Source organism: Oncorhynchus mykiss, chromosome 3 (genome assembly GCF_057628025.1).
Source record: "Oncorhynchus mykiss isolate SJ-2025 chromosome 3, ASM5762802v1, whole genome shotgun sequence".
NCBI lineage: Eukaryota > Metazoa > Chordata > Actinopteri > Salmoniformes > Salmonidae > Oncorhynchus > Oncorhynchus mykiss.
In genome coordinates, this window is record NC_143024.1 from 53,525,176 (window position 1) to 53,550,821 (window position 25,646).

At 42.0% G+C, this 25,646-nt stretch overlaps 1 protein-coding gene across 1 annotated transcript in view; it reads left to right on the plus strand.

The window, feature by feature from the left end:
* spegb (striated muscle enriched protein kinase b) overlaps positions 1-25,646 on the plus strand; it is a 128,963-nt gene that overhangs the window by 11,260 nt on the left and 92,057 nt on the right. The window contains exons 2-3 of the mRNA XM_021596902.3: positions 20,939-21,025; positions 24,161-24,218. Of these exons, the coding sequence (XP_021452577.2) occupies positions 20,939-21,025; positions 24,161-24,218 (145 nt within the window). The remainder of the gene's footprint in view (positions 1-20,938; positions 21,026-24,160; positions 24,219-25,646) is intronic.

Consider the following 25,646-nt stretch of genomic DNA (forward strand, 5'->3'; position numbering starts at 1 on the left):
TCTCGTCTCCCAGCTTCTGTTCTTACAACAACAACAAATTATGGACAGATCTAGCACAGTTGCAGAGAAAACAACAGAGGCAACATATGAAATTGCTTAGATACTCGAGAGAAACAAGAAGGCCTTCACAGACGTGGAGATTGTCAAATAATGTTTTTTGGCCTCAGCCAAAATATTGTATGCTGATTTCACAAAAAAGGAAGCTATTGTAAGCTAATTAGGGACTGCCACTCCCAGACTCGACCATAACAAGACGGATAGAAGACATTGGCAAGGACATCGGTAGGCAACTGATTACTGACACATCCATGGCGCTGTGTTTTAGTATTGCGCTTGACGAAAGCACTGATGTAAGTGATATTGCCACATTATGTGTTTGGGTCCGTTTCCCTCAAAACGAGTGGTTCAGAGAGGAACCTTTGTTTCCTGCCCCTTCAGGGACAAGGAGAGGTTAATCTGAAAGCCCTTGTTACATTTTTGATGATAATAATATTGACTGGTCAAATTTAGCATCTGTGTGCACTGAACATGTGAGGGACGGAGAAGGGACTCATAGACCTGATGAGAAAGAGAGTATATTCCCGAATTTGTTACGTTCCATTGTATCATTCATCAGGAAGCACTTGTGGTTAAACTCAGACTGTGACTTACAGAATGTGATGCAGCAAGTCGTGCGCGTGATGAACATTATTATTGCGAGGGCACTGAATCACCGGCAATGCCAGACAGAATACAGCGACTATTTCACAATGAGGTGCGATGGCCGTGAATTTGTTGCAAGCAAGGGGAGAGAAGAGCCAGAGCTGGATGATCCACAGTGGATATTAAAGCTGTTTTTTTTAACTGACATCACCTGCCACCTGAACACGGTGAATCTCCAGCTCCAAAGGAAAGCTAAAACTCTGGGCAAAATGCTGCGTGTGTGTGGTCACAGCATTTCAAAATAAAATCACCACACTGCTCATACCTGTCAGACAGTTTGATAATTTCCCAAAACTCAGAGCAGTCACCACATACAACCCAGACATACTGCAACATTTTAGCTATGATGCATTTGTACGTGTGTTGGAAGAGTTGAAGTTTGAGTCAAGATTCAAGGATATCATGGAGTACAAGGAGTTTTCAACTTCATTGAGAACCCCTTTCATGTGCCAGTGTCATCTCTGACCCCAGTCATCACAGCCCTCTGTCCTGACCGTGCTGGAATAGAGTGAGATAATGGGGCTGCAGGCAAATGACACATTGCAAGGTGAGCTAAGGTTTTACCTATTTCTGGAGCCTTGTGTCAGTCAGAGTATCCACTTCTGAAACAATGTGTGCAAAAGGTGATATAATTCTTTGTCAGCACTTATTCATGTGAAGCAACATTTTTAACAATGAACATTGTGAGAAAAAAAACTGAGAAACAGACTGACCAATGCACACAGGGCTTTCCTCACAAGTAGCAACAACAGACTATACATTTAGAATGAATTCAGTCAAGGAGCAGAAGGGACATTTTCGCTCATCCAGCTACTGAGGTAACCGTTAACATGGGTCTTACACGTGATAGCATATTTGATGTGTGTATGTATATATTTGTGATGTGCTGTACGTCAAGTCAATTGCATGTGCTCTATCGCTCTGAAGTTGCTCTCAATTTGTACGTCAAGTCAATTGCATGTGCTCTATCGCTCTGAAGTTGCTCTCAATTGATAATATTGGGGGGAAAAGTAAACAAATTAAAGATCTGTGCGGCCCTCTGAATTGATTGTCTCAACCCAAAGTGGCCCCCTTACAAAAAATAGTGAGTAACACTGCTCTAGGTTATGTATCAGATCTAACTAATCTGGGGCAAATTCTATGGATGGACTTGAGAAACGTACAAGTTAATTACTTTGTACTGAGGCGTACAGCAGGTCAGCCACCAGGGGGAGACTCGTCGAGGCCTGGTAACAGATGGAGTATACATCACGAAGCGATGGCTCCATCTGCTGGACGTGCCAGGTCTCGACGGGCTCTCCAGCCAGGACTAATTGGGGCTGATTGGGAGCTGGTGAGTAATCAAGGGCGGATTGCTCACCAGCTGTGCAAGGCTCATAAAGCTGCCAGAAGGGCAGCACACAGGAGGAATGGGGGAAGGAAGGACTCCCATGGTATTGTTGGTACGGTTGCAGAGGTAAGAAGAGGGAGTTCGGTTTTGTGCCCGACAGGATACAGCCAGACCCGGAATACCAGAAGAAGGCATCCCTGAGAGGGCGTCGTAGGGGAGACCTATCCTTTTCTTTTTGATCTATTATTTAAATAAACACCATTGAAACTGAGCTAATCCTTCTCTGTCCAGTCTGATATGGGTAAACGTCTTGACCAAACTCCCTGGTCTGCCACAGTACATTTTACACCTCTACTCAGTGGTGATTTTTAGCATGTAAATCTTGGTTGACCCACATTCATTTTGTGGAATGTATGCCAGCAAAGCCACTACACAACAGAACACAACACTAAACAATACATTAATTGCACTATAACGGTGACAAACGGTGCCCACAAACTGTTAGGGCGTGCAGTACATAAAGCAGTCCCAACAATAGTCCCAACACCTTACCACTGCTACACCTGGCTATTGGCGGAGCCTTGTCTGGTAGCGAAATAGTTCATTCAGCCTCATTTACTGCCTTTAAAAAACAAAATCTGTAGATGCTCATCAAACAGACTATCAGTAACTGTCACGCCCTGGTCTAAGTATTTTGTGTTTTTCTTCATGTATTGGGTCAGGCCAGGGTGTGGCATCGGGTTTTTTGTATTGTGGTGTGTTTTGTCCTGGGGTTCTGGTGTGTATGTATTGGGATTGTAGCTAGTGGGGTTATCTAGCAAAGTCTATGGCTGTCTGGAGTGGTTCTCAATCAGAGGCAGGTGTTTATCGTTGTCTCTGATTGGGAACCATATTTAGGCAGCCATATTCTTTGAGTTTGTCGTGGGTGATTGTCCTGAGTGTCTTGATGTCCTTGTTTGATGTTAGTTGACACAAGTATAGGCTGTTTTCGGTTTTCGTTTCGTTTATTGTTTTGTAGTGTTCGTGTTTAGTCGTGTTTACGTTTGTTTAAATAAACATGGATCGCAATCGACACGCTGCAGTTTGGTCCGACTCTCCTTCACTATATGAAAGCCGTTACAGTAACATGTCAACAGCATGTCTGTTGACTTGCATCATGTCACTGATAGTCTGTTGATGGTCCTCTGTGGCTCAGTTGGTGAACCATAGCGCTTGAAACATCAGAATCATGATTCCAGCAGGGACCACCCATGTGAAAAATCTATGTACGCATGACTTGGATAAAAGTGTCTGCTAAATTGCATATTATCGTTTGCTGTTGAGCTACAGATGGACTATCCGAACTAAATGTTGACTCTTTTTCCACTTATTGTCAGTTTGCAAATAACACATTTTCCATTGTTGTTACATGTTTGTTCACCTTGACACTTGTTTGAGCTTGCCTCTTCCTTGAGAGTTTCCTCTCCTTAGTAGGAACACACTCAATGTCTTTTGGGCATATTTGTGTGCTGTAGCATGGCACTATTCTCAGTGAGCTTAGCCAGCGCAATATATTGATTCACAGAGTTTTGGAGAGAAATTGGGATCTTAAGCAAGGACATGTTTGCAGTCATGCAGCGCTAGCCTAGTATGTTATTGTCACTTCAAATATCCATGCCTGACAAACATTTTTATAAGGGTGTTTGATGTTTGGTATAGTTTTATCTGCTCAAATTGTGGATTTATTGTTTGTAAACCAGAATGGAGAGTCACTGTAGCCTACATATCTAACCCTTACAAAAGAAAACATACAAACAAATCACATGTGAAAAATGTCACATGTAAAAACAATGTGTTGAAATTTTCCCGCCTGTGATATTTCACATGTACATTTTTCGGACCTTCCCTTGGTCATATTCTCGCGGGGCAGAAATCTCAGAGACCAATTGGTAAACTCTGATTTACCACCCCAAGATATTCCTGAACAACGTCTATTTGCGCCCCTACTGGATGGAAATTACAAATGTAATGGCTGTGCTCAATGCAATGGCACTTATAAATGTAGATCCTTCAAACACCCACAAACAGGGAAATCGATCCCAATAAAAGGTGTTATTACGTGCTCCACTAAGGCAGTTATTTATCTTATAACTTGTCCTTGTGGTAAAAATGATGTGGGTAAAACAAAGCGCAAATTAAAAATACGTATCTCAGAGCTTCATAGCACCATTAGGTGTAAAAACTTTACTTATCCAGTTGCGGCCCACTTCTTGGAGGCAGGCCACTCGATTTCGTCTCTGCGTTATATTGGCATCGAACATGTCACCCTCCCTAGGAGAGGGGGTGACCTTGATAATTTATTGTTAAAACAAGAGGCTGCCTGGATCTTTAATTTAAAGACCCTTGCGCCCTTCGGTCTCAACGTAGACTTTGATCTGAAGCCATTCTTGTGATTATTGTGACTTTGCCATTGTAATTGTTTGTAAACTTGTATAGTCAAATTAATCTATGATCGTATGCTATCCATTTGTTTGTATGCTGTTCTTTGTATGACATTTTAATGTTTGATTATTAACCAATGATATTAGGCCACTCCTGGCCATGATTACAGACACCTGTGTCTTTTGACACTATATAAACGAGTCATCCCGCAGTGTTTGTGATTATACCCTGATGAAGAAAGCTTGGCTGTCGAAACATTGGTATTACATTTTTGCATCTGAGCTCCTAGAGTGTGAGTCTTTTATTTTCACATGTACGTTTTTCACCTGTTTTTCCCATGTGAATTTTTTTCTCCCAATTTTCACATTTATTTCACCACTTCCAGCTACGTCTGGGGACCAACCATGACCGAACCTGCTTAGCTTCAGAGACTAACTAGCAGGGTGCTATGTTTCTGGAATGAAACTTGCAGCTGGAAAAAAGGAAAATAAGGCAGTGAAAGCAAAGGCCAGCGTAACAACCAAAGATAGGGAAAATTGCAGGAAAGAGGGAGGCGTTTTATTTAATCGCATGGTAATTGTTTTTAAATCACTGAACTATATTTTTGCAACCATTTACAATTCATTTGTTCTCCCATTTAAAAACAATTTCCTTGCAAATGTTTTGTTATCAATACTTCTGGGTTTATGTTTGCTGTCATTATCATTATTTTTGTTTGCAATACTAAGAATCTGGTTCTCAACTTCAGAGGTTTTGCTTGATATTAATGGCACAAAAGTAACTCACTCACTAGAGTATTGCACCATATAATAGCACTATTCCTCTATTAAAGGTATTTAAAGCGGCAATCCTTAATTGAAACATGAACAAAGTGTTCTCTCCTCCACAGTTTCAGTAAAAAGCAGAAGGATTGGGCTGGAGAAATGCAGCCATTCTCAAATCCATAGATTACGCTATGGATGCAAGGACTGACCATCCATAATATCAATATTATAGTTTTAACCATGTTTTTAGTGGTTGTTTACATTGAGTTTGCTTATATTTTGGGTTCTGATGGGGTACAACAGTTGAACTAAGCTCATGGTGTATTTATACTTATATATTCTTCAAGAATCAATAAGTACGTAACATTAATTTACAAGTCAAACAAATGGATGTAGCAACTAAGGCTTGCCCTTTTAATTAACAGGCAGTGACTATACTGCAGAACTGGAGTAAGTCGCCATTTGATCGTGATTCATTAACCTGCACCCCCCCCCAAAAAACAAAATAACGGTTGTAATTGCAAGTTCACGTGAAAAACAATCACACGTGTGGAGTTTTCTTACATGTGAAACTGCATGTCCGATTTGAATATGTGAAACAGCAAAAATATATTATTCTCATCACGTGAAAAGGTGAACTCTTTGAACATGTAAACTCTAAATGTAATACTTGTGGAAATATGTTTTCGCGGATGAAATTTGAGCTCAACATTAGTTGAAAACAGCAATTTCACATGTGAAAATGCGATTTCACATGTGAGAATGCGATTTCACATGTGAATCTGCAAATTTGACGTGTTTTCTTTGTAAGGGAAAATATAGCCCTCAGCTTGTTTGATGTCACATTCAGTTGTTCATTAGGGATGCAGAGTAGTGAGGAGGGTCCTGACTAGAATCCTCTCTTCAATGCTTATCTTTTCTCTACTTGCACACAACATTGCCTTATTAAGCCAACCCAGAACTGTTATCTAGACAGAGACTTGGGGAAGAAAAAAAGAAAACACAGGGAAAGAAAAGTCGACCTACGCTTCTTCACGGCACTATTTTCAGGGGACGCTGATTCACACCCACTGCTGCCTCTCTGCCTCTCCTTTCTCGCTCTCCCTGCGGTGAGAGACACGCATGGGGGGAATGCGCCCGCTGTCTCTGGCTACTGTTGTGAGACGCAGATTATTCTTTCTGAAAAGCTAATAGTATTTGATGCTCTTCTGCTTGTCGACACAACAATCTGTGCTTTACAGTGGCATTCCTTTACTGATCCACATTGACTCTCAGGAGGATCAGGGAGTGATAATGATAATCGTTGTAATGATTATGCAATAAACCCTGGTGCCTTGATGCCTATGTTTCTCTGCACAGCACGTTGGAAAATGCAATTGTTGAATAACAGATTCCATTTTTTTGGAGCTCAGTTCTTGCAAGTTGATTCTCGGGGTACGATAAAAAATCAGTATCTTAGTGAAGAGGATCTCCTTTTTCTGCACACATTATAATACTCAGACCCAACCAGAAAAAAATTGTCAACCAAAGACCCAAGGCAGGCATGAAGAAAACCAGGTCAAAGAAATTCCTCCAGGTGAGTTCAAACTGTTCTGAAAGAATCTGACATAGTGATTTCGCTCTGCGCATTGCCATTTTTAGTCGAATAAAAATGGCATTTGTATGTTGTCATGTAGGTTAATGTCATATCGCAGCATGCTAATTGATGAGTAGGACTTGATCTACACACTAATTCATGATTATATATGATTGCATGATTTACAATGATTTATCTAAATGTGTTAGTGATGAGCATTATACTCTTACCAATGCCTTCGAAAAGTATTCAGACCAGTTGACTTTTTCCACATTTTGTTATGTTACAGCCTTATTTCTAAAATGGATGATATATATAATAATAACGAAGCAAAACAAAAAAATGTTGTTGTAATTTTAGCAAATGTATTACAAATAAAAAACAGAAATAACTTATTTACACAAGTATTCAGAACCTTAGGTATGAGACTCGAAATTGAGCTCGGGTGCATCTTGTTTCCATTGATCCTCCTTGAGATGTTTCTACAACTGGTATGTATGAAAGGCACATATCAGTCTATATAACGTCCCACAGTTGACAGTGCATGTCAGAGCGAAAATCAAGCCATGAGATCAAAGGAATTGTCCGTAGAGCTCCGAGACAGGATTGTGTCGAGGCACAGATCTGGAGAAGGTGCCTTTGTCAGGGAGGTGACCAAGAACCTGATGGTCACTTTGACAGAGCTCCAGAGTTCCTCTGTGGAGATGGGAGAACTTTCCAGAAGGACAACCATCTATGCAGCACTCCACCGATCAGGCCTTTCTGTTATGGGTGGCCAGACGGAAGCCACTCCTCAATAAAAGGCACATGACAGCCCACTTGGAGATTGTCAAAATGCACCTAAAGACTCTCAGACCATGAGAAATAAGATTATCTGGTCTGATGTAACCAAGAATGAACTCTTTGGCCTGAATGCCAAGCATCACGTCTGGAGGAAACCTGGCACCATCCCTATGGTGAAGCATGGTGGTGGCAGCATCATGCTGTGGGAATGTTTTTCAGCGCCAGGGACTGGTAGAAGGACTGGGAGAGGCAAAGATGAACAAAGTACAGAAAGATCCTGGATGAAAACCTGCTCTAGAGCCCTCAGGACCTCAGAGTGGGGCGAAGGTGAAGATAGATGTGCAGCAACGCTCCCCATCTAAACTGACAGAGCCTGAGAGGATCTGCGTTGAAGAAAAGGAGCAACTCACCAAATACAGGTGTGCCATGCGTGTAGCTTTATACCCAAGAAGACTCGATGCTGTAATAGCTGCCAAAGTTGCAAAGAACTTCGAAAAGGGTCTGAATACTTATGTCAATATGATATATATATATATATATATATATATATATTTGCTTTGTCCTTATGGAGTATTGTGTGTCGATTTAAGAGTCTATTTTTGTTGCCTTTTCAGAATAAGGCTGTAAAAAAAAAGTGGAAAAAGTCAAGGGCTCTGAATACTTTTTGAAGGCTGTAGGCAGTAGGCAATACATTTCTAGGTTCAGATGCCATGGAGATGATAAGAGGTTGTCAGTTTGATCCACTTGCAGGGATTATTATTCTCACAATATGGCAATGTTCTTATTCACAGATGACCTATTTTTTTTTCAGAAAGATCAGCAGCCATCTGGAATTAGCAATCCTGGATAATTGTATATGCCCCCCCCCCACCACCCACCCCCACCCCAGGACAAAAATTATGACCATGCTTGCACTTTAACTAGCATATATGAATTATCTGAGAAAAGGTTGCATCCTGAAAGACTTGTCTACGTGACAACCATTGTCATATTTACCAGCCTGTCAGCTAATGACACTTAAGAAATAAACATATCTTATGCCATATTATTTATGCCCCAGGCTATTGTATCACATGACCCAGGGCTGGCTCTTGCCTTTAAGCAAGATTTTTATTGGAGGGCAGCCACCTCAATGCAAAACATTTTGGTGCCCCCCCTTGAGGGCAGAGATAAAAATGTTAGTTTATAATGTCATTTCCTGCAATTCCGCACATTTTGCCATTGAGCCCAGAGAATGTTCAGCAGTTTTATAGAAAATGTAATGCAATTTAACTAATTTTGCCATGGGGCAGAGAGAAATCTCTGACCTACAGTACATTTTTAGATTGGTAGTTAGTCTAGCCAGCTATCTAAACGTGTAGTAATCATAGCCAAATACTGACCGGACACGCAGGACACATGCCCAGGGGCCCTGACCTCCAGGGTGCCCCCATTGACTTTGTTAGTCATTCTCACTCAGATATGATATTAACATGACATACAGTTAAAGCCCTGACCTCACTCCTATAGAACATTTTTTGGCAGAATTGAAAAAGCTTGTGCAAGCAAGGAGGCCCACAAACCTGTCTCAGGAATGGGCCAAAATTCACCCAACTAATTTGGCAAATTGTCAACAAATTGAATGACTGACATAACAAGAGAAACTGCTGATGCACAAACAAATTTCGAAACTGCACCTCGTATTCTACTATTCTCAATACTAAGTTGAGAGTTCCTAAATTTATATTTTAGGGTCTACCCCCTAGTGGCCAGGGGCCCTACCCGGCCGCTTATGTCGCTTATGCCTGGAGCTGGCCCCGATATGACCATTGTTTACTTTCCACAATTTCAGGAATTTATTATTTTCTTTCATAAGTTCTCTATCTAATACATGCTAGATAAGAATGAAGAGGGTGGATAATGTAACCTATTGATCAGGTACTATAGCAGCCTAAACTTCAACTTCAGAGAAGGTTGTTTTATAGCCCTTCTCTCTCATGACTTGTTGTGTGTGAGGACTAAAATGACCAGTCAAGTATGTTGGCCCTATGTTGGCAGGTCACTCTGTATGTCTGTAATTTTGGAAAATGTAACAGGAGCCCTTAGCTGCGCTTCTCGCTTCTGGAAGCATGTTCCAGAGTGTCCCGGGACAGCAGAGTGGTCATGATAGCTCTGCGTCATTAAAGCCTGCTGGCACTGTCGTCATATCCCCCAGACTTTCTATTCAACAGCTGTAGGCTACAATCCCTGCCGACCTCTCTAAAAAGGTCCCCTTAGGCATCCTGGGAGAAAACATATTACTCTCCACTCGCTCGCTCACTCACTTACTAATCTCTCACATGTTGCATCATACAGCACCAAAAATGCATATGAGCAAAGGAAATGATATTATCCCTCTTAGTATATAATTATAACAGCAAAACATTTACTGTATTATATTTATGCATTCTAATACTGTTTAACATGGCATTAAATCACTTTTTGTTTCTCCTTTCAGAAAACTGGCAACTCAAAGCAGCCATTTGGATCATCCACTCATGGTGTGTTCGGAGTTAGCAATAACAGGTTACTAGAACACATTACCTATGGAAGCTACAGGTAACTGCCAAAATAATGGAAACACTTGATTAAATGAGGGATACAAAGTATATTGAAATCGGATGCTTCCGCACAGGTGTGATTCCTGAGAGATTTAAGCAATTAACATCCCATCATGCTTAGGGTGAAGTATAAAAATGCTGGGCAGGCCATTATTTTGGCTATGCCCCCATAGGATGACAATGCCCCCTTCAACAGGGCATGAATGGTCACTGAATTATTTGATGAGCATGAAAACAATGTAAACCATATGCATTGGCTGCCTCAGTCACCAGATCTCAACCCAAATGAAGCCTTTTGGGAGATTCTGGAGTGGTGCCCGAGAGAGCGTTTTCCACCACCTTCAACAAAAAGCGATTTAACTTATTATATAAATTGCACCTATGATTTTATTTTTTACCTATCGTCAATCAGAACTGTAGTATAGTATAATTATGTTGATTCTGTTAATTCTGTTGTAAGCTAATTCATCTCATACTCAAATCAAGTCTAACCAATCAGATGAACATCAAACGATCATTGAGTTCCAATCCATCTCAAGCAGTGAGCTTTGAGCATCTAATCCTCCCATGTTGAGGTGGAGAACATCTCATGAGAGCTGCTGGGTTACCGATGACTCAGTGGAGTCTGATCTATTCTGAGCTGTAACCGTGACTTGGTGTGGTGGAGCTGTATGTTGAGAGTGTTTGGCAGTCTGAACTCAGTGGTGCTGTAGAGATGTTCAGGTGGTGTAAATGATGATGCAGTTGAGTACAGCTTAGCTGAAGGTTATGTTCAGTGAGTGGTTGTGTTCTGAGTTGTACTCTTTTGCTGTGAGCCACAAAACATTTTGCAACCTACAATGAAGTCATGTCCAATGTTTCACTCTGTCTTGCATGAGGCAGTTTTAATCACTGCTCTTTGACTCTTAGCTCAAATTCAGAATGCCTGTCTTGTTTGAATAGACAAGAAGAAGTATGATTCACTCATGATAACCAAACTGACTCAACCGATTCACAAAAATGAATTGCTCCAAACTAATGATTTCAAAGTTTTCCGTGTATCCTTTACTGTGTTTGAGGTAAAGAATTACAGCATTGTGTTGAAACGTTTTTCAAACTTCACATCTCTCCCTTACAAAAATGTATTTGTGGCAGCAAACTTCCTGCAAGTTTGTGGCAAATTTGCTGCAAAATAAATAGTAAAAAAAATAAAATGTTGCCAGAAGTTTGCAAAGGTTGCCTCTAGTGGTGAATTTGTGGTAAACCTTTGGCAACAATAATATTTATTGCCACTAGCGGTAAACAGTTCGCCAGAGGTTTGCCAAAGTTGTCCGGTGAGTGTCTAACTTATTAATTTAACTTCCTAATAAACGTGAACATTTTATTAGCTAAATGATGCAAAGTATTTTTTTAAACATTTATTTAACCAGGCAAGTCAGTGAGGAACACCTTCTTATTTACAATGACAGCCTACCCCGGCCAAACCCTAAGCCGTACAATTCTGGGCCAATTGTGCACCACCCAATGGGTCTCACAATGATAGCCAGTTGTGATACAGCCTGGAATCAAACCAGGGTCTGTAGTGACGCCCCTAGCACTGAGATGTAGTGCCTTAGACCGCTGCGCCACTCGGGAGCATAGGTAGCAATGTCATGTTTTATGGGATAGAGGCTCTCATGCCTCAAACAGATCACCAGGCTCCCTTGCCTCAGCCGGTTTGTCAGGCTCTCATTCCTCAGCCGGATTGCCAGGCTCCCCTGCTATAGCCAGTTCGTCTGGCTTTCATGCCTTCACTGGATCGCCAGTCTCCCTTGCTTCCACCGGCTCATCAGGCTCTCATGCCTCAGCCGGATCGCCAGGCTCCCCTAACTCAGCCGGTCTGTCAGGTTCCTGCACCCTAGCCGGTGACAGGTTCCCACGCATCAGCAGGGGTGACTAGCACAGAATGGAATATGTTCCGGAATTTATCCAATGGCATTTAGGAATACACCACCTCAGTCATCGGCTTCATCAATAAGTGCATCGATGATGTCATCTCCACAGTGACTGTACGTACGTATCCCAACCAGAAGCTATGGATTACAGGCAACATCTGCATCGCGCTAAAGGCTAGAGCTGCCGCTTTCAAGGAGGATGGATGACTGTGTTATAACGCTCCCGGTAGCCGACGTAAACAGTACCTTTAAACAGGTCAACATTCACAAAGCCGCTGGGCCAGACGGATTACCAGGACGTGTACTCAAAGCATACGCGGACCAACTGTCAAGTGTCTTCACTGCCATTTTCAACCTCTCCCTGACCGAGTCTGTAATACCTACATGTTCAAGTAGACCACCTGTGCCCAAGAAAGCGAAAGTAACCTGCCTAAATTACCGCCCTGTGGCACTCACGTCTGTAGCCATGAAGTGCTTTGAAAGGCTGGTCATGGCTCACATCAACAGCATCCTCCCGGACACCCTAGACCCACTCCAATTCACATACCGGCCCAACAGATCCACAGATGATGAAATCTCAATCACACTCTACACTGCCCTTTCCCACCTGGACAAAAGGAACACCTACCTGTATATGAGAATGCTGTTCATTGACTATAGCGTTCAACACCATAGTGCCCACGAAGCTCATCACTAAGCTAAGGACTTTGGGACTAAATACCTCCCTCTGCAACTGCATCCTGGACTTCCTGAGAGGCCGCACTCAGGTGGCGAGGGTAGGCAACAACACATCTGCCACGTTGATCCTTAACACCGGGGCCCTTCAGGGGTGTGTCCCCTCCTATATTCCCTGTTCACCCTCGACTGCGTGGCCAAACACGACTCCAACACCATCATTTAAGTTTGCTGAAGACGAAACAATGGTAGGTCTGATCACCGACAACGATGAGATAGGCCTATAGGGAGGAGGTCAGAGAACTGGCAGTGTGGTGCCAGGACAACAACCTCTCCCTCAATGTGAGCAAGACTAAGGAGATGATCGTGGACTACAGGAAAAGGCGGGCCGAACAGGCCCCCATCAACATCGACAGGGCTGGAGTGGAGCAGGTCGAGAGTTTCAAGTTCCTTGGTGTCCACATGACCAACAAACTATCATGGTCCAAAAATACCAAGACAGTCATGAAGAGGGCACAACAAAACCTTTTCACCCTCAGGAGACTGAAAAGATTTGGCGTGGGTCCTCAGATCTTAAAGGTTCTACAGCTGCACCATTGAGAGCATCCTGATCGTTTGCATCACCGCCTGGTATGGCAACTGCTCGGCTTCTGACTGTAAGGCGCTACAGACGGTAGTGCGAACGGCCCAGTACATGGGGCCAAGATTCCTGCCATCCATTTACATTGACCCACCCCCCCCCTCTCTTTTGTACACTGCTGCTATTTGCTGTTTGTTTGTTACCTATGCATAGTCCCCCCCCCCCCCTACATGTACACATTACCTCAACTAGCCTGTATCCCCGGCACACTGACTTGGTACCGGTGCCCCCTGTATATAGCCCCTTTATTGTTATTCTTATTGTGTTACTTTTAATGATTACTTTTTATTTTAGTAAATATTTTCTTCTTCTTGAACTGCACTGTTGGTTAAGGGCTTGTATGTAAGCATTTCACGGTAAAGTCTACACTTTTTGCATTCGGCGCATGTGACAAATAAAGTTTGATTTGATCTGATTTGATCTGGCTGATCTAGGGTGTAGCCAACAGTTGAAAATGAGAGTTTCTATTGGACAAATTCAGGTATGTTTATCCCTGTTTTATACACGTGGTGGGTCTAATCCTGAATGCTAATTGGTTAAAAGTGCATTGCAGCCGGTATCTATTCCACAAGTTACCACCGGCTAAATCTATGATGTTAAAATGCCTATTTACACTGTTCCATGTGACTGCGCAATCCATTATCATATTAACCCAGGCAGGGAAGTTATAAACTTGATCTTCACTATACGTATTATCTCACATTTCTTTTAGATTAACATCTAGTTTTCAACAGGAGAGATTTGTATAAACCTTGCTGTCTGTCTCTCTGACAAATGCAACGTTGTTTCAATATTCAAATTCAATCTCGAACTGTCCCATAGTAATGAACGTGTAGGGTCAGGAGTCGGGACAAGAGAGGGGGGCAGGCAGCGTTTCTCAGCCAGTATAAATCATGAATCAGCTTGCACAATTTTTATGGATATATACAAAGAAATTTAATAAATGTGAAAATGAAACAAATTGCAGCTGCTTTGCAGTCTTTCCAGCTTCAGTTTGATGCGATTGTGTTAGCTATGTTGTTGGCTAGCTCTTATAAAACAACAGTGTCCTAACGAGAGAGCACATTTTCCATGCCAGGCAAAATCGTGCCTCATTAGCTCATTGTTATGGATGTATCCAAATAAATGTCACTAGAAAACAGCTTAAACAAATGCAGCTACTGTTGTTATTCTGGCTACACTGTTTGACGTGATTGTAAGTTAGCTGTAGTTGGCTAGCTAGCAAGCAAGGGACAAGAATGTTGCCAGCCAGTATGGCATATGGAACATTTAGAACGAACGACTGGGTCGTGTCTCTGGCAATTGAACCAACAGAACGAGCGACCAACCGGCTTGGGTAGAAACCTTAGATTTGTTTCTGGAGTAAATCTTGTGGAAGGATGAAATAGTATGAATAAATTATCACTCTGTGCAGATTTCCCAGCAGGAAGCTAGGGGTTCGAAGCGATTAACTGCAGGTAATCAGCCTGCCTTTCTACCCTGAAGCTACTGCCCCCCCTATTAAATGTTGCTCTTTCCTCACTCCCTTTCCTTTGTTCAACCATTTGACCTGGCTTATCAACCCTTCCCTCCTCAAAGTATGTAGTTCATAAATGTGGATGAAACTATCGCTTAAAAGCTCCCTCCTAGCGGTTAAGCGCTTTAGGCCAGTAACCAAAAGGTCGCTGGTTCAAATCCCAGAGCCAGCAAGGTGGAAAAATCTGCTGTTCTGTCCTTCAAGACAGTTAACCCCCCAACAACTGCTCCCCGGGTGCTGTTGATGTCGATTTAAGGCAGCCCCTCCCACCTCTGATTCAGATGGGTTGGGTTTGTCACACCCTGATCTGTTTCACCTGTTTTTGTGCTTGTCTCCACCCCCCTCCAGGTGTCACTCATCTTCTCCATTATCCCCAGTGTATTTATGCCTGAGTCCTCTGTCTGTTGCCAGATCATTTTGTGGTCAAGCCTTAACAACGTTTCCCCTTGCGCCTGTATTTTTCTAATTCCTGTTTTCTAGTTTCCTGGTTTTGACCATTCTGCCTGCCCTGGGCCTGCCTGCCGTTCTAAACCTTGTCACACAACCCTGGATTACTGACCCCTGCCTGCTCTTGACCTGTTGTTTTGCCTTTCCCCTGTTCTAGTAATAAACTTTTGTTACTTCAACAATGTCTGCATCTCGGTCTTCTCCTGAAAGGTGATAGGTTAAATGAGGTAGACTCATTCAGTTGTGCAACTGACTAGGTAACCCCTTTCTCTTTTGTAGCGGAGGAGATAGACCAAGAAATGCTCTCGCTTTTGGACGATTATACTATAGCTTGAAGTTAAAGAACATAAGACTTACACGCTTTGAGTATTCTGTAAACACCACCTTTTTTATACACAAGGGGAGGTCCTTGGGGGACACACATGAACACATAGGACTGTGGACACACCCAGCGAGCAGTAGCCTGGTCTTGCCAGGTATACTGTATGTTGAAATGTGTGAAATGTATTGTTAAAAGGAATTTAAAATTAATTTATTACTTTCCTTTCCAGTCCTCATATTCTAAAATGTAATGATTTCCATATAAGAGGTTGGGACCAATGTGCTTGAGTAACTGCACCAGGCAGAGGTGACCAGACCCTACCCATTTGTGTGGGTGCTTGGGGACTGCTCACAGGTGTTTACAGTCATTAGTGGACAGGCACTGGAGCATGGTACTGGATGTGTGCTTCAAGTCCTATTATGTGTTTGATATCAACTTTACCAGACTGTGTGCTCCAGCATGGTAAGTACTACAGACCAATGTATCAGCTGTCAGGAACAGAATCCCTACAGTAAGACTGTTGCGAGCATGTCTTTTAGTCATGCTTTGTCCATGTCCTTTAGTAGAGTGACCTTCAACATGTAATTTTGTACACCTGTTCTATGTGTAACATTGTTTTGACTCAACCCAAATGTAGACCATTATTGTATGGCAAAACAGCAGGATGTGTGTGTGCTGTCACCTAAGATAGCTGAAGTGTGTTAGTGAATATGCTAATATATTGATTAGCTCTGGCACTGTCTGATAGGCAGATCTGTGTGCGTAACACTTAAGACAGTCTCACGGATGCATGCTTTGTTTTTCCTCGGATTGCAATCCGAGCATGCACATGAAGTTCAGTTGAGGGTTTAGTCTGATTGGTTAATGGAATAATATAAATCAATTTTAATAATCAATCCTAGCTCATGAAATTACAAATACTTAGACAATAGGGCATTGTTTCAATTTGCTGTTTTTTTTAAATATATATATTCTTGTTCGTTGTGGACAATTCTCTGCTGTAATGTATATGTTCTGAAATGCAGGCAATATAAATAAATATTTGACATTCAACATTGTATCTTGATTGTGTGTCGGAAAAGGAGGGAGTGGTGTGGTAGAAAAGGTAAATATGTATGTAACATTGAAATTAGGATTACACTGAAAATAACCCAAGGATTACATAAAAAAATTACCCAGCAGCTGGGTCAATCCCCTAACCCAACACTCCGGGTTGTTTTAACCCAGCATTATAGTCTAATTTACCCAGCAGCTGGGTCAAGCGGTCAACCTGAGGCGATGGGTTAGAAGCACAACCCAAACCCGCTGGGTTGAATTAACCCAATGTTGCTTAAATCCAATATTTACCCAGCACTGGGTTGTTGAAATGACCCAAATTGGGTTATTTTTAACACAGCATAGTTAATATTGGAAAAATAATATTAATTGCCATATTAGGCATTACTCAATTTCTACCTGCCAAAATAAAATGTTTTCAGTATCCTAATTTAGTTTTGGTTTTATGATCGTTTCAGTGCATATGCATTCAACAAGCTTTGGACTTCCACAGGGCTGCCATCTTCAACAAGGCAATAGCTCTGAACTGGGTTAAATTTGAGTTTTAATTGTTAAAATGTTGTAAATTATCTTTTAAACTTCCATAAAATAATTGCAAAATGGTTTTCTAATGGTCAATTAGCCTTTTAAAATGATAAACTTGGATTAGCTAAAACAACGTGCCATTGGAACACAGGAGTGATGGTTGCTGATAATGGGCTTCTGTACGCCTACGTAGATATTCCATAAAGAATCTGCCGTTTCCAGCTACAATTGTCATTTAGAACATTAGTGATGTCTACACTGTATTTCTGATCAATTTAATGTTATTTTAATGGACAGAAAATGTGCTTTTCTTTCAAAAACGAGGACATTTCTAAGGAACTTAATTTGATCGTCCTGTTGCAGAAGAACCTTCCTACATTGCAGGAAATGTAAAACTTGTAATGTATTTGAGGTTTAAAAAGAATTATGAAGTTTGTCATTCCACTGAAATTTCAGACTTGGTTTTCCCTTACAAAAAATTTATCAACCCCAACAAAACTGTCAATTAAATATAATTCACATTTCCTGTTGCTGCAGGATTGTTTTCCTGCTGGAGCAAATTGGCTCAAATTAAGATCCTACACCTGTATATAGGGTCGCTTAATTCCTGGAGATTAAAATAAATTCCCTAGTTTTTCCTGAAATCCCGGTTGGAGGATTCCCGGAATCTGTTTTCCTACAACCAGGATTTCTAGAAAACCAGGGAATTTATTGAAAGTTCCAGGAATTTTGCAACCCTACCTGGATCTGTGACAATAAAACACACCCCTGAGAGCAAACATTGAATTCTGACCATAGTTTCATTTTGACACCTGATTTGGTTATTTTACCAATAGCTATTTCTTTCTTCTGTATGTCATGTTGGTATTTCCTATTGCAGTGTTTTAAAATACACTGCCCCAAAAAATAAATGGAACACTAAAATAACACATCCTAGATCTGAATTAATGAAATATTCTTATTAAATACTTTTTTCTTTACATAGTTGAATGTGCTGACAACAAAATCACACAAAAATGATCAATGGAAATCAAATTTATCAACCCATGGAGGTCTGGATTTGGAGTCACACTCAAAATTAAAGTGGAAAACCACACTACAGGCTGATCCAACTTTGATGTAATGTCCTTAAAACAAGTAAAAATTAGGCTCAGTAGTGTGTGTGGACTCCACGTGCCTGTATGACCTCCCTACAATGCCTGGGCATGCTCCTGATGAGGTGGCGGATGGTCTCCTGAGGGACCTCCTCCCAGACCTGGACTAAAGCATTCGCCATCTCCTGGACAGTCTGTGGTGCAACGTGGTGTTGGTGGATGGAGCGAGACATGATGTCCCAGATGTGCTCAATTGGATTCAGGTCTGGGGAACGGGCGGGCCAGTACATAGCATCAACGCCTTCCTCTTGCAGGAACTGCTGACACACTCCAGCCACATGAGGTCTAGGATTGTCTTGCATTAGGAGGAACCCAGGGTCAACTGCACCAGCATATGGTCTCACAAGTGGTCTGAGGATCTCATCTCGGTACCTAATGGCAGTCAGGCTACCTCTGGCGAGCACATGAAGGGCTGTGTGGCCTCCCAAAGAAATGCCACCCCACACCATGACTGACCCACCGCCAAACCGGTCATGCTGGAGGATGTTGCAGGCAGCAGAACGTTCTCCACGGCGTCTCCAGACTCTGTCACGTCTTTCACATGTGCTCAGTGTGAACCTGCTTTCATCTGTGAAGAGCACAGGGCGCCAGTGGCGAATTTGCCAATCTTGTTGTTCTCTGGCAAATGCCAAACATCCTGCACGGTGTTGGGCTGTAAGGACAACCTCCACCTGTGGATGTCGGGCCCTCATACCACCCTCATGGAATCTGTTTCTGACCGTTTGAGCAGACACATGCACATTTGTGGCCTGCTGGAGGTCATTTTGCAGGGCTCTGGCAGTGCTCCTCCTGCTCCTCCTTGCACAAAGGCGGAGGTAGCGGTCCTGCTGCGGGGTTGTTGCCTTCCTACGGCCTCCTCCATGTCTCCTGATGTACTGGCCTGTCTCCTGGTAGCGCCTCCATGCTCTGGACACTCCGCTGACAGACACAGCAAACCTTCTTGCCACAGCTCGCATTGATGTGCCATCCTGGATGAGCTGCACTACCTGAGCCACTTGTATGGGTTTTAGACTCCGTCTCATGCTACCACTAAAGTGAAAGCACCGCCAGCATTCAAAAGTGACCAAAACATCAGCCAGGAAGCATAGGAACTGAGAAGTGGTCTGTGGTCACCACCTGCAGAACCACTCCTTTATTGGGGGTGTCTTGCTAATTGCCTATAATTTCCACCTGTTGTCTATTCCATTTGCACAACAGCATGTGAAATGTATTGCCAATCAGTGTTGCTTCCTAAGTGGACAGTTTGATTTCACAGAAGTGTGATTGACTTGGAGTTACATTGTGTTGTTTAAGTGTTCCCTTTATTTTTTTTGAGCAGTGTATATTCCTGGGTGACTTCTCAAGGGGTGCACAATTTTTCCTCAGGTTCAGCACTAATACACCTGATTCAACTAATCAAGAGCTTGGTGTTTAGTTAAATCAGGTGTGTTAGTGCTGTGCTATAAATGCGTTGAATCATATACAATTGTTAAAGTGAAAATTTGACATGAGTGGAAGTTAAGATTCACCCCTTAGCTTTAAAATGGAATGTCATGCAACATCATACGTTATCTGTTAGTGTTGGGGGGGAAATTGATATATTTAAATTTTGCAATATCATTTTGGATGATATTATATACAGTAGATACTTTGACTCTGAGACATTTTAATTTTTTTGGTAGATAGCTTTAGCTAGCACTAGTCGGCTGTACCTGCTCCAAAACTCAGGTAATTTTCATCTTATAGCTTGTTCTCATATTCTATTTAATTCAATAATGACCCAACGTGTTCAGCACTTTTATTTCCATGACTGATCAAAAGTATTTTTCTCATGCTCTTTCTTGTCTCTCTGCACCAGGCATATGCTGAGTATACAAAACATTAAGACCACCTGCTCTTTCCATGACAGACTGAACAGGTGAATCCAGGTGAAAGCTATCATCCCTAATTGATGTCACTTGTTTAATCCACTTCAATCAGTGTAGATGAAGGGGAGGAGACCGGTTAAAGAAGGATTTGTAAGTCTTGAGACATGGATTGTGGTAGTAGGTGCCAGGCACACCAGTTTGTGTCAAGAACTGCAAAGCTGCTGGGTTTTTATGCTCAATAGTTTCCCGTGTGTATCAAAAATGGTCTACCACCCATTGGACATCCAGCCAACTTGGCACAACTGTGGGAAGCATTGGAGTCAACATGGGCCAGCATCCCTGTGGAATGCTTTCGACACCTTGTAGAGTCCATGCACCGATGAATTGAGGCTTTTCTGATGGCAAAAGGGGAGTGGGTGCAACTCAATATTAGGAAGGTGTTCCTAATGTTTGGTATACTCAGTGTATCATGAGAAATATGTTTGGAACATCAAATAAAATTGCAATAAAATCGCAATATCGAATCGCTTACATATTGAACTGTGAGGATCATGAGAATTTCAAAAGATATTATATTGGCATCTAATTATTGTGATAATGTCGTATCATGAGGCCACTGGCAGTTCCCAGCCCCATTATCAGTCCACAGTGATTGGAGTCAAATACCTTTTCCTTGTCACTCTTTCAGACTCAGAGACCACAGAAGACGAAGGTGGAGACCCCATTGAGACTAAAGAAGGAAGCAGAGGTCTTCAGGACCAGGCTATGCATGCAGGTATGGTGTTTTTTCCAATCATCACTGTCTCAAATGCATGAAGGATAATGTATGAAACATCAACAGTCGCATGTGTGTAACTGTTACACATTGTCAAATACAGTGCCTTGCAAAAGTATTCATCCCCCTTGCCATTTTTCTTATTTTGTTGCATTACAACCTGTAATTTAAATAGATTTTTATTTGGATTTTATGTAAAGGACATACACAAAACAGTCCATGAAAATAAAAACTTATTTCATACACCCCCTTTGCTATATGCGTGCATATGTATTCACCCCCTTTGCTATGAAGTCCCTAAATAAGATCTGGTGCAACCAATTGCCTTCAGAAGTCACATTAGTTAAATAAAGTCCACCTGTGGGCAATCTAAGTGTTTCACATGATCTATCACATGATCTCAGTATATATATACACCTGTTCTGAAAGGCCCCAGAGTATGCAACACCACCAAGCAAGTGGCACAATGAAGACCAAGGAGCTCTCCAAACAGGTCAGGGACAAAGTTGTGGAGAAGCACAGATCAGGGTTGGGTAAAAAAAAAATATCAGAAACTTTGAACATCCCAGGGAGCACCATTAAATACATTATTCAAAAATGTAATGAATATGGCACCACAACAAATCTGCCAAGAGAGGGCTGCCCACAAAAACTCCCTGACCAGGCAAGGAGGGCATTAATCAGAGAGGCAACAAAGAGATCAAAGATAATCCTGAAGGAGCTGCAAAGCTCCACAGCGGAGATTGGAGTATCTGTCCATAGGACCACTTTAAGCCGTACACTCCACAGAGCTGGGCTTTACAGAAAAGTGGCCATAAAAAAGCCATTGCTTAAAGTTCCAAAAGGCATGTGGGAGACTCCCGAAACATATGGAAGAAGGTACTCTAGTCAGATGAGACTGAAATTTAGCTTTTTGGCTGTCAAGATAAACTCTATGTCTGGCGCAAACCCAACACCCCATGACCCTGAGAACACCATCCCCACAGTGAAATATGGTGGTAGTGGTAGCATCATGCTGTGGGGATGTTTTTCATTGGCAGGGACTGGAAAACTGGTCAAAATTGAAGGTGATGGATGGCGCTAAACACAGGGCAATTCTTGAGGGAAACCTGTTTGTCTTCCAAAGATTTGTTCACCTTCCAGCAGGACAATGACCCTAAGCATACTGCTAAATCAACACTCAAGTAGCTTATGGGGAAACAATTAAATGTCTTAGAATGGCCTAGTCAAAGCCCAGACCTCAATCCAATTGAGAATCTGTGGTATGACTTAAAGATTGCTGTACACCAGCAGAACCCATCCAACTTAAGCAGTTTTGAGCTGGAGCAGTTTTGCCTTGAAGAATGGGCAACAATCCCAGTGGCTAGATGTGCCAGGCTTATAGAGACATACCCCAAGAGACTTGCACCTCTAATTGCTGCAAAAGGTGGCTCGACAAAGTATTGCTTTTGGGTGGCGGGCTGAATAGTTATGCACGCTCAAGTTTTCTGTTTTTTGGTCATTTCTTGCTTGTTTCACAATAAAATATATTTTCCATCTTCATTGTGGTAGGCATGTTGTTTAAATCAAATGATACAAATAATAATATTCCATTTTAATTCCAGGTTGTAAGGCAACAAAATAGGAAAAATGCCAATAGGGGTGAATACTTTCACAAGCCACTGTACACCACATGACAAAAAGTATGTGGACACCTACTCGTCCAACATCTCATTCCAAAGTCATGGGCATTAATATGGAGTTGGTCCCCCTTTGCTGCTATTACAGCCTCCACTCCTTTGGGAAGGCTTTCCACTAGATGTTTGAACAGTGCTGCGGGGACTGTTTCCATTCAGCCACGAGCATTAGTGAGGTCGGGCACTGATGTTTGGCGATATGGCCTGGCTTGCAGTCGGCGTTCCAAATCATCCTCCTTGGTGTTCATTTGGGTTGATGTCAGGGCTCTGCGCAGGCCAGTCAAGTTTCCCACACCGATCTCAGCAAACCATTTCTGTATATACCTTGTTTTGTGCACGGGGGCCTTCCCCAAACTGTTGCCACAAAGATGGAAGCACAGAATCGTCTAGAATGTCACTCCAGAGAACGTGTTTCCACTGCTCCAGAGTCCAATGGCAGAAAGCTTTACACCACTCCAGCCGGCGATTGGCATTGCGCATGGTGATCTTAGGCTTGTGTGCGGCTGCTCGGCCATGGAAACCCATTTCATGAAGCTTCCGACAAATAATAATTGTGCTGACGTTGCTTCCAGAGGCAGTTTGGAATTCGGTAGTGAGTCTTGCAACCGACGACAGGTGATATTTTACACGCTACATGCTTCAGCACTCGGCAGTCCTATTCTGTGAGCATGTGTAGCCTACTACTTCGCAGCTGAGCCGTTATTGCTCCTAGGCATTTCCACTTCATAATAACAGCACTTACAGTTAACCGGGGCAGCTCTAGCAGGTCAGAAATTTGACGAACTGACATGTTGGAAGGGTGGCATCCGTTGACGGTGCCACATTGAAAGTCACTGAGCTCTTCAGTAAGCCAATGTTTCTCTATGGAGATTGCATTGCTGTGTGCTCGATTTTTATACACCTGTCAACAGCAGGTGTGGGTGAAATAGCCGAATCCGCTAATTTGAAGGGGAGTCCACATACTATAGTGTACATTCTAGACATTTGTTTGCTTGATTGAAAGGTATTGCCTCAAATATTATATTTTGTGAACACCTGTGTAGTATTCAAGTTTCATGGTAGTTGTAGACTTTATAATCATCACATTCTCTGCACCAGATAGCTGAATATAATTTATGCCATGAGTTGGGTTCACAGAATTGTCTGTATAGAATGGAAAATTGCTTTTTGTTTTATATATGGGTGTTATGGATTTGAACAGGAGCATTGCTGTTTATAAATCCAGGGCTAAGGCATATTTATCCTATCTGTTACTGACAGTTGTAGGTCTGTGTAAGCTTACAGTGTGCTTATATGTAACTCTTTTTTGCATGTCTGAAGGTTATATCTGAGTCAGCCTTTGATATCTTAACTATGCCAACTGAGGTACTGGATTATTTCAAGTAGAAAGTAATGACTGAACTATAGGCTCAACACACAATATTATACAGTAATTCTTTCATATCTTATCTTGCCACAGGGGACAGAATGATGGACAGCTGGGGCGAAGAACTTCAAACCACCTCCAAGCCCGCCAGGCAAGCAAACAGTGTGTAGCAAGCACAAAGGGGTCAATTCTGTGATTGGAGCATCATATGTCAATCTAACCCAGCCAGTAGGGGAGTCCAATGACAGTCTGTCTTTAGCTAGCGGTTACTAGGACAGCAGGTTCAGTATCTATAAATGGATACTCAAACCATACTCCTTTAGGTTAACATCCCCAAGAAGCCTGAATAATACACTTAGGAAAGAATACAAGATTAAAGCACAACAAGTACAACACAAGTAAATAACTGTTTTTCAGTTGACTTACTAGTATACTGTGCAACACATAATAATGCTTTAAGAAGTGGATTGTTGCCCCTGTGAAAATTCCCACTTGAGAAACTATGAAGTTACCGGGATGTGTATTCATTTGCTGTCACCACATGACTGGAGGTGCAGGTGATATACTGAGCAGGATCACTCAAGAGTATGTATTATTTGAGTAACTGTAAGAACAGATTTCACTACTGACTAGTAAACATTCCTTAAAGACGCAATCTGCAATTGATACGTTTTGGGACTTTTGTATTAAAAATGTACTCTCAAATTTATGTTCAATTTCAGCTAGTAGCTTTGAAAGTGGTACTCACAGGCCAAAACAGGTCCCTGTTTTTGTGTGTAATTTGTGTGATATGTTACAAATACAATTTGTACTGCTTAAGATCCTAGAGTGCATCTTTAATTACATACATGTATACCCCTCAAACACAACTCTGGACCTCGAAGCCAGTTCCACTGCATTTTTTAATTGTTCCCCTCTAATTAGGGACTGATTTAGACCTGTGACACCAGGTGGATGAAATTAATTATCAGGTAAAACAGAAAACACGCAGGCTCTGGCCTCGTAGGGTAAGAGTTGAATGCCCCTGATATATACCCATTGATTCTTAAAGAGTATAACTTGTAAATTCTTCATGAGCTTAGTTCAATTGTTGTACCCCATCAGAACCCAAAATAAAATGTCATTGTAAACAAACACTGTATTGCCTCAAACCATGGTTAAAAGTATCATTAAGATCTCATGGATGGTCCGTCCTTGCATCCATAGCTCTGTCTATGAGTTTGAGAGTGGTTACATTACTCCAGCCCCATCCCTTAGCTGTTTGACAAATCAGTGGTAGGGTGGCCCACTTTGTTATGGTTGAACTGTAGATTGCCAGTTTAAGCATCAACTTGCTTTCTGGCCTTTATTCAGATTAATTCTTATTTTGGCTTACGCTTTCCTTCGACTCCCCCATTGCGCAATTCTTTTTCTCAATTTTGACCCATCATTCATTGAATGAAAAGAAAGAGAGTGGCCAAATGTTTGATGCAAGCAAGCAATCAGGTACTGTACTCCAAACATTTCAAATTTTGGAGCATTGCCTTGCTTTTTTTGGACTTCACATGGGTGCACTGCGTGGCTATACAAACTATGGTTG